The 9593-nt window shown below is 38.8% G+C and overlaps 2 protein-coding genes across 2 annotated transcripts; one reads left to right on the top strand and one right to left on the bottom strand.

Annotated features, from left to right (window-relative positions):
- The first annotated feature begins 714 nt into the window (after positions 1 to 714).
- Positions 715 to 4112, top strand: LOC132122875 (uncharacterized). Its single transcript, XM_059533367.1, has 4 exons — positions 715 to 1592; positions 1677 to 1809; positions 2186 to 2320; positions 2438 to 4112. The coding sequence occupies exons 1-4, from the start codon at positions 1061 to 1063 to the stop codon at positions 3906 to 3908; spliced, it is 2271 nt and encodes a 756-aa protein (XP_059389350.1). The 5' UTR covers positions 715 to 1060; the 3' UTR covers positions 3909 to 4112.
- A 3174-nt stretch (positions 4113 to 7286) lies between these two features.
- On the bottom strand, positions 7287 to 9195 carry LOC132123292 (dehydrogenase/reductase SDR family member 11-like). Its single transcript, XM_059533849.1, has 7 exons — positions 8959 to 9195; positions 8255 to 8464; positions 8071 to 8165; positions 7850 to 7979; positions 7681 to 7773; positions 7530 to 7595; positions 7287 to 7417 (listed from the first exon to the last, which is right to left on the bottom strand). Exons 1-7 carry the CDS (start codon positions 9088 to 9090, stop codon positions 7376 to 7378), a joined length of 768 nt encoding a protein of 255 aa, XP_059389832.1. The 5' UTR covers positions 9091 to 9195; the 3' UTR covers positions 7287 to 7375.
- Positions 9196 to 9593: the final 398 nt, after the last annotated feature.

Genomic DNA, 9593 nt, shown 5'->3' on the forward strand with positions numbered 1-9593 from the left:
TCCTGATTTGTTTGGTTATTTTTTTTAGTTCGTTGTTTGTACCCTTTTCAGCTGTCTTGTACCAATTGTTAGATTGTCATAATGAGTTCAAAGAAATCTCATCTGGAATGGACAATTTTAATCATATGATCTTTTTTTCTAAGAAATACAGCCATGGGAAGCTACATATTTAATTGTTTGAACGCAACAGCCATGTACAATTGCAAATATATATACATATGGACAAACGTGCGTTCTCTTCTCAAATTACTCTTTTTCACTTGGCGCCTGCGTCTGTTAAAGTCTCAAAGTTAAGATCCACAGGAAAAGCAGTTCATTAACTGCATGGAGATCTGCATTGGTGTGAACTGAAAAAGCCCACTGTTTCAATAGGTCACTACCCATTCCTTTTGTGAAATTAGAATGCCCAATCTCGTTGGGTCGGAAGGATCACCCCATCTCTTGTTACTATGGAAATCGCCAAAGGAACCTCCTCCTTGCGGCGTCACCAAAGTAAAACTCGAGGTGTGGGGAGCGATGGGGTTACTTGCGGTCAAAACACACATAGGCTATCCATTACCCGCCTACATTCATATCCTGGTGCGCGTGCACACAATAAACACGACTTGATTAAAAAGAGCCTACACTCAAATTGTGTTTGCATTTTATTTAGAAAACTATGCTGTATCGTGCTTTTGTATTTGTAGATGTGATGTAAAGTTGTATTGTTTTTACTCAATTGTTTTTTTGCTTTTGCATTGCAACCTTTCCCTCTCGCAAATAAGAGAAATGCGAATTTGCCTTTTGCAAATGCTCTATCCATTGGAAACGAGAATCCATCAGAAATCATTGCACATTGAACACTTGCCACACGGACGATAGGAGGAGGAAACAGATGCACATTAGTGTATTCATGTTCATTGGAGGAGGAAAGGGTTAGTTAAATGACATGCTCCTCCCATCACTGACCGGGAATATATTCAAACCTACTGCAGCCGGTGAAAGAAGCCGGTTCTCGAAGGACAGGAGAGGCTGTGGTGCTGTCTGAGAGTCCGTGGTGCTGAAAGTGTCGCCCGCCGCGATGTGGTCCGTGTTTTTCGTATTTCTGTCTTATCTAGACAGGAACTTTGTTAAGGGCGAATTCTTAGGCCAAGCTATAGATGCAGAAAAATTGAGCAAAGAGCTCTTTTACATGCTCAATAACACTCTTTGCGCCAAAAGCTCGGTTGTAGGAGAGTATCTCCTCCATCAGGTCACCGATGGAGCTCAAGAGGTTCGCTCTGTGCATGACTCTGAGGGCCGCCTGCTGGACTGCTCTGTGATCCAAAACGAAATGCAAGTTAAATCCTTCATGCATGTTTGTAGACTTGGGCTAAGAAACCAAATGAGCTCTGATTTGAAGATGAGTTTGACAGGGGTGTCCGAAGCGAAGGAGAACTGTAACAAGTTGAAACCAAAAGGCGACCGAAACGTCATCGCGACGGCAAAACAAGCAAAAGAGCCGAACTCTGACGCGGCGAACAATAAAAAGACGCGAACGAAGCGAGGCTTCACTTATCCCGGGACACTTTGGTGTGGTGCAGGAAACATCGCAGATCATTATGATCAGTTAGGTAAGTTGACTTTAATTCACTGACTTGAGTAAATGTTGAATTTTCGTACTGAAGCAAGTGTTTATACATGTGATTTCCCCCCAGGCGAATTCGAAGAGACCGACAAATGTTGTCGCGTTCACGATCACTGCCCATACGTCATCCATGCGTTTTCCTCCGACTATGGATACACCAACTTTAAATGGCACTCCCTTAGCCACTGCGACTGCGACAATGCGTAAGTTTGATGTGGTCCAGAATATGTATGTTTGATAGATGACAGCAGCCTCCAGCAGCATGACAAGCTAGATACCTACTTCAATTAAAACTACTTTAAAAACGTAATATATATATATATATATATATATATATATATATATATATATATATATATATATATATATATATATATAATAGGTAAAAAAAATCAAGTTAACGATTGCAACAGGTTGCCAATTTTTGATGTTTGTTTTTGAATGAAAGTTCGAAGATGAAGATGTTAGAGCTGCAATCAAATCGAAATCATTATGTACAATGCTGAAAAAGAAAATAGATATTTTAAATCATCTCCATATTAATTTAAGCTAATGAACACTTATATCTGCATCTTACAGCTTAAAGGAATGCCTGAGACGTGTCAATGACACTTCATCCCGAGTGGTCGGACAAGCTTTCTTTAATGTGATGGAAGTGCCTTGCTTTGAGTTTTCATTTGAAGAGCAGTGTGTTGAGCGTCACTGGTATGGGGTGTAAGTATCAAACTCTGTGTAGTTCTAAATTCTTCCATATACACTAGTGTACAGTCTACAGTAACCAAATTAATAGCCAAATTAATGCAATTTTGAACTCTTCTCTCCATCTTAAAGGTGTAAAAAGTATGACAGAGTTCCCGTAGCAGTGATTAAAGAATCAAACGCTTATGACTTTGGAGGCATTGATGTTATTGATGTATTGACTATCGCTCCTCCTAAGAAGAAAGAGTCAGATGAAGACAACCAGAACGCTGAAAGCACAACACAGTCGTCATTCCCTGAATCAAAGACCACCACCCCTGTAGAGCCCTCGCTCACGAACGTGGTGACAGCTGCAGAGGATTTCATTAAAGTGCTCGCCACAGTCTCCACCTCTCAAAGCTCGTCCGCAGACACAGGTAAAGGAGAAACTCAGACATCAGAGAAGAAGAGGAAGAAAAATTCCAGCAAGAAGAAAAAAGAGAACAAGAAGAAAAGAGGAAAGGGTAAAGGCAGGAAGAAGAATAAAAAACTTGATGCCGTGTTAAAGGTCGACGAAGGAACGGCCAGTGTGCCGTCGACCGGTCAAGCAGAGGAGGTCATGGGTAAGAACAACTTTGGGGAGGAAGCAGCGAAGAAGAATCGGTTTAGCATCAAAGAAAATAATTTCATGAACAGTGAGCTAGACTCTGTAGGAAATTCTAATAAGATGATGAAAGATGATCCTCGGAGGACAGTGAATGATAATCAGGATGTTGCTAGCATTGCCACCTCAATAAAGACAGATAAAGAACCAGAGATTCTAGAGCAGAGACAAGCAAACGACACAGAGTTAGTCTCCTCCTCACCTGCGGCTCACATTACCCCAGCTCTCCACGATAAGAACAGAGCTAAGCTGAGACAAAGAGCCGGAAAGAAAAAGCAAAGAAAAAACAACCCTTCCACAGAAGCCACCCAATTTTATTTCAAGGAAGAAACTCTCTCGACTAGTCCTTCTGATGGTGTCAGCCTCGCAACGTCATCAACCGAGAGTCCAGTTGCCGCTGTAAGAAACAAGGTGATGCAAATTACACAGTACATGGAAGAAAAGGGACCTGTATTCACTACTACACAAAAAACGGCCATTGTTAGAACCAAAAGGCCAAGTTTGAGGCATAGAGTAGGAAGAAAGAGAATGAGGAAAATCATTGTTTCCTCTACAGAAGAACCAGCTCGTAATATCAACTCTCAGGATCCAATATTGTTCACAGGTTCTGCAACTGTCCGGCCAACAGACGTACTAGAGCGCCTGGGATCAGACCCACTTGAAAACCCAACAGAAAGTTCGAAGGACACCAGTGGAAGAAGAAACAAAGGAAGGCGTGTAATCAAAATGTGCTATGAAGCAGTTCTGCCTGACGTTACAGACACAACACCCCTCCCGACTCTGATCGAAAAAGACACTAGGTTTCAGTTGAAGGGTCCAGAGATAAACACAAGACCAATGTTTCCTCTTCTACACACTAACACTCCATCCAAGGCACCCCGCAGACCTAGTGACACGAAAATGAAGAGAAGCAAGGAGCGAGGAAACCGAGAAAAGCGTGGGAAAATTAAGAGAGAGTGAAATTCAAGAAGCTCCAAATGGTTGATTATCTTCTAGGCTGCCATGCGATATGCAGCAACATTGTTTTAATAAGCAGCATGTTTTTATCTACTCTGTTTTTATAGCTCCCTTGATGGTAGACAGACAGATCAGATCATTTTTATGAAGCATGTGATTCGTGACATGATTGCTGAATAAAGTAAATAAGAGCACTGGTGTACCTTCAATGGTTTGAGAAAACATTCTTCTGCTTCATAGTATGGGTTTTGTTTTTAATAAATGAAGTGTTAAGTGTTCCTCTAGATAACCTGATTAATTACAGCATTTGCTCTCCTGTATAAAAAAAATAAATAAAAAATAAAAAAAAAAAAAATCTAGCGAGTGCACTGTGTGCACAGACTTTGGCCTTACTAGGTTTTCGCCAGTGGACTTAAGGGTCACATTCTTCTCAATGGATAATCTGCTTTAGGGACCTAACCCACCGTCCGACATTAAATGAGTATTGTAACACTGAACTCAAATCTCCCATCAGCTGATCCTCACGTGTTCTTGAAATATGCAATGGAAGATGTGATTTAAATCACAGTGTTACAATCCATATGAAGTAGCTGTTCTTAAATATTCAAAATTAATTTATGTAGATGTCTGGACATGAAGGTGTGAATTATGGGGTTTGGAGGATCTGACCTCATTATTAGGACTTGATTAATTAAATTTGGGGCCATTGAAAGCATATATATTTCATTACCGCGGTACATCACACCATCTTACATCAGACCAACTTCCTCCTCCCCAACCCCGCTGTACTCAGCAGTTTCAGAACGAGTGTGTGTTAAAACAATGTGGAGTCTCATACTAGCTCCCAGGTTCCCAGACACAGAATAATAATCCAGCATTCAGAGTGTGTAGACATTATGAAATAATATACATTACAAAAACAGTACAATAGTATCACTTACAGAGCATAAAAGACAATTCATGATTGTTTCCACAGTGCAGTTGCAGTCATGGAAATGGGGTTAAGAGGGTGGGACTGTGTTCCCATGAGAACAAGAGGCTTTTGCTGAGTTCTGTCCACATGCTGAGACGGACCATCTAAAGACCACAGAGGAACTCAAATGAATGTAAAGCGTGTAAAAAGTACAAAAAGTGGCTAGATAACTAATCTGGCTATTTGGTTTAAAACTACATGATTTGAATTTACTTTACATTTTTAACAGCTACAGTCTTTAAATGAAAGCAAGTTAAAAAATGAGTTGAATGATTGTAATTTACACTATAAATACATTGGAAAGTAGTAGTACCACTGGCTTTTTAATACCTTTCTTCACTATACTGTTTTTAGAGGAAAACAAGGTGTCAGACTCTTTCACTAATAGGCTATTGTTTTACGCTATTTGCATAATAAACGCTGGCAGTACAAAATACATATGAACAAATGATAGTGATTATTCTAATTTCTGACAAATTCTTATCACCAAAACATTCCATTCATCTCATATTTAGAACACTGATGAAGTGACAGCAAACATTTACCACAAAATGGATGGATGTAACCAGTGATGGATGATGCTTACTTGAACATGAGGAGGAGCACTCAGCTCATACACCACTGTGTTTGCGATGTCAGCTGCACTGTAATATTTAAACATGTAAATGATGATTTTCAACATGTTGTATATAAAGGAATCAAAACTAGTCTATAACCTTTCACTTTTGAAGGTATGAACAGCTATTTCTTGGTTTTCCCTAAAGAATCGGTCATCATTAAACCAGAGAAATACACTGTTAAAGAAAGAGAACATTTCGTACCAGCAAGTCTTTGGACATGCAATAATCATATTACATATATAAAGTGTTCAACAGAAGCAAATCCTGATCCTCCTGCTCTTACTGTGGCACGTATGTGGGTCTTGGCCTCTCATTCTCATAACTCTTGCTTCAAATCTTCTGTGAGAGCCGTCACTGCATATTTGCTGGCACTGTAGAAGCATTGTAGATGATCCGGTGTCCACAAACACTAAATAAAATATGTATTTTAAGACATTGAATGCTTTTGTGTCTTCACATAGACAAGAAATTCAGTACACAGAACAAAGGTGCAATAAAATACACCTATACCTGTTAATATTAATGATATGACCATCATCAACTTTTCTTTCTTTCATAGACTGGCAAGCCTCATGGGTGCACACTGACAGGTCAAAGACATTCACTTGAACATTTGACCATGACTAACATGACACATTCTGCAATTCAGCTAAGGAATAACTGCTTATTTGATTTACATCCATACATCGTAGTCCTCCAGCCACCGGTTTTGCCTGCTTGTGTTTCGTGCGAGGTGCTTACATAAATTACCTGCAATGTCTCACATGATTTCGTTTTTTTTTTTTTTTTGAAGCAACATATGAAAATTTATTCCTCATAACTGTTTAATTACCTCTATTTGCTCCAAATTTCTGGCACCTGCTGGACAAGAGACTTCCCGATTGCAGCTGATCCCCACTGAAGCTCCAGTGACAAGAGCAACCCTGCCTTTCCAGTGAGCCATATTACAAGTTAACGCATACATAAAAACTGCTGCCAGTTTCCCATGGGCTTTACTGCAATCCCTTATGTAAACGAACACTACCTTTGAGAATACAGCCAATAGCAATTTACTGTACTCGATTTTCCAAGATTTAAAGTTCTAATGCGAACTCAGACATTATTTGAATAGCAAATAACTTTCGCAGATTTCACAAAACAAGAGAAAAAAAAAATATTAGCAAATCAAGATCCATAAAACAAGGATAATCAAAGTGACACTACTCACGTGTTCAGACGTTATGCTGTGAATTCTATTACATGACAACAGATAATAAGTTGTGTTTGAAACTATCCTTTCACCACTTTCCTTTTGGGTCAATACTTAAAAATTTCAATTCTGTCATCATTCACGAACCATCCACTTGTTCCAAACCTATATGAACTTAAGATATTTTGAAGAATGATAGTAAACAAACAGTTGACTTAAATATAATTTTTTTCTGTACTATGGAAGTCAATGGCTTACGTTTAATGTTTGTTTACCAACAATTTCCAGAATATCTTCTTTTGTGTTCAACACCTGAAAGAAATTCATACAGGTTTCGAACAACTATTCCCTATTACTTTAAAATAAAAACACGTTTGGCAAGTAATAAAAAGTGACTTTTTGGTTTCTATTATATCAGCTCTCTAGAGTTTCTAAGCACCTAAAGCATTCTGCGTCTCAAAATGGTTAACACTGGCATATTTTCTTAAATCATTTCAGTCAATACAATGAAAAATGTAATGATGAGATCATGATGAGACAGAACAGTGTTTTTGTGTTTTGACAAAATGCATTTCATATTATTTAGAGACTTGACAATATTATTTACAACATTCTTGTGATCTTTTATTGTCTGCAAACTTTCACAATGTTTATTAAAGAGATGCTTCATCCCGTTTCTCTGTTCAGTTTAAGTCAGCTGCTCCACAGGCCTCATCTGAATGTCACCAATCTACAGAGAGTAAAGGAATAACTTAAAATTATAATTCAATTATAAGTCTATTATTTCTTATAATAAGAATGTCAGAAAGACACCAAACATTAGTTTGATGTATGAAGCTTACCTGAACATGAGGAGGAGCACTCAGGACATACACCACTGCGTTTGCGACGTCAGTTGCTTGCAGGCACTTTAATATATAATTTTTAGATATTAAAAAGGTAAAAAACTATCTATAACATACTCCATGGACAAGTATCAGGATTGGTCTATACCTTTATGCTTTTATAGGTAGCAGCAGCCTTTTCTGGGTTTTGACTAAAGAGCCGGTTGGTTAACTCCGTCTCCACTAAGCCAGGAGATATAGCCTGTTAAAGAAAGAACACATAATGCCAGCAAGTGTTTAGACACATTTATTTTGAATAATCCTATTAGTTCTCTTACTGTGGCACGTATGTGGGTCTTGGCCTCTCGTAACTCTTGCCGGAGACCCTCTGTGAGAGCCGTCACTGCATATTTGGTAGCAGTGTAGAAGTGTAAATCAGCATTGTGGAGGACGCGATGTCCACACATACTAAAAGTAAGATATTTAAAGATACTGAATTGTCTGGTGCATGGCACAGGTAGCAATAAAATAAGTATAAAATGTCCAATAACACAAGTACCCATTAATATTAATGATATGACCATCATCAATATTTCGTTCTTTCATGGACTGGTAAGCCTCTCGGGTGCACACTGACAGGCCAATGACATGCACCTGCAAAATATGAAGAGGACTACCATAACACAAGCTCTAGCTCTATGTTTTCAGAACAGAAATACATATTTATCCAGTGATGTACATACATCCATCATAGTCCTCCAGCCACTGGTTTTGCCGCTCAACAGAGGCTCTGGAAGAGCCAAACCTGCATTATTAATGCACACGTCAATGCCCTGGTGCTGAACTTTGATCCAGGAGAACATGGATAACATGTCGTCTTCTACAGACAGATCACATTTATATGGGATCAGAGTGCCACTGAATCCACTACTGACACATTCTGCTGCCAGTTTCTGCAAATGGAAAAAAAGACATTGATATTCACATTTCATGAAGGGTACAAAGCTCAGAAAAAAATTGGCATTGGAACAGCAAGTAATGGCAGACCAAGCAGAAATTGTGACACTGGCACAATGTTATAAAGGGGTTAATTATTATACCAATATTTAGAACTTTGTCCTGCATTGTTCTCTTTGACATGAAATACTGTCTAACGAAGATGCAATTGTATAGTATTTCGAACTTTAAGATTTTATTAATAAAATGTGATTAACCAGAGATGTCAAATATAAATGATGACTCTAATTTCATTGTTGGGTTCTGACACCATTTACTCTTATGTTGTCCCAAAACTTTACAAGAGTGTGAGATTTAATGAGTAATGTGCACGGTGCCTTTTTTCTACAAATTTAATGCATTGGAGTTGTCAAACTTTTAAAAAAGTAAAAAGAACTTCAATAGAACAAAACTCTTTATTCCTCTGCTACAAATGCATACTGTAAATTACCTCTATCTGCTCCACATTTCTGGCACAGCCGACCACCTTCATGCCATGCTGGACAAGAGACTTCGCGATTGCAGCTCCGATTCCCACCGAAGCTCCAGTGACAAGAGCAACCCTGCCTTTCCAGCGATCCATTACAAGTTCACAAAACTCCTACAGAATAGCCTCTACTGCTTGCAGTTATATTCACTGCATCCCCCTTTGTCAGGGAGTACTGATCTAGCCAATGCACGCCCAGTTATACTGTACTTCCAGGGTTGCCAGATCTCACAAAAAAAGTGAGATCCACCAGTAAAAATGTAATTCTGTTGTGGTAAAATACACATTTTTGGTGGGGTTCCCCTGGTAAACTTCACATTTTTTGCGCAAAAATATGGGGTCACTTATACCTGTGGACATAAAAAAAAATCTGTTGCAAGTAGGTTGCTGTGATTTTGCTAAGTAAGATATTTTCCTGGATCAACATCTTCTGATGATCCTGGATAAACATTGATAACATATGATAACATTGAATCTGTGGGAAAGGATAGCTGATTAACAAGAGTGTAGAAGCACCTAACCCCGATCATAAGCCTAAAACAGATATTTCCATAAAAGTTATGCCTTAATTCTGATTGGGTGATTGGAATGTTGTTCCA

Source organism: Carassius carassius, chromosome 41 (genome assembly GCF_963082965.1).
Source record: "Carassius carassius chromosome 41, fCarCar2.1, whole genome shotgun sequence".
NCBI lineage: Eukaryota > Metazoa > Chordata > Actinopteri > Cypriniformes > Cyprinidae > Carassius > Carassius carassius.

Excerpts from the sequence above, each read along its gene's own strand:
- LOC132123292 (XM_059533849.1), bottom strand. The coding sequence starts at position 9,090 with ATGGATCGCTGGAAAGGCAGGGTTGCTCTTGTCACTGGAGCTTCGGTG. Across the intron at positions 7,774-7,849 it reads AGACCCACATACGTGCCACA|GCTATATCTCCTGGCTTAGT; the intron begins GTAAGAGAACTA and ends TTTCTTTAACAG. Across the intron at positions 7,418-7,529 it reads GTGCTCCTCCTCATGTTCAG|ATTGGTGACATTCAGATGAG; the intron begins GTAAGCTTCATA and ends TACTCTCTGTAG.
- LOC132122875 (XM_059533367.1), top strand. The coding sequence starts at position 1,061 with ATGTGGTCCGTGTTTTTCGTATTTCTGTCTTATCTAGACAGGAACTTT. Across the intron at positions 1,593-1,676 it reads AGATCATTATGATCAGTTAG|GCGAATTCGAAGAGACCGAC; the intron begins GTAAGTTGACTT and ends ATTTCCCCCCAG. Across the intron at positions 2,321-2,437 it reads GAGCGTCACTGGTATGGGGT|GTGTAAAAAGTATGACAGAG; the intron begins GTAAGTATCAAA and ends TCCATCTTAAAG.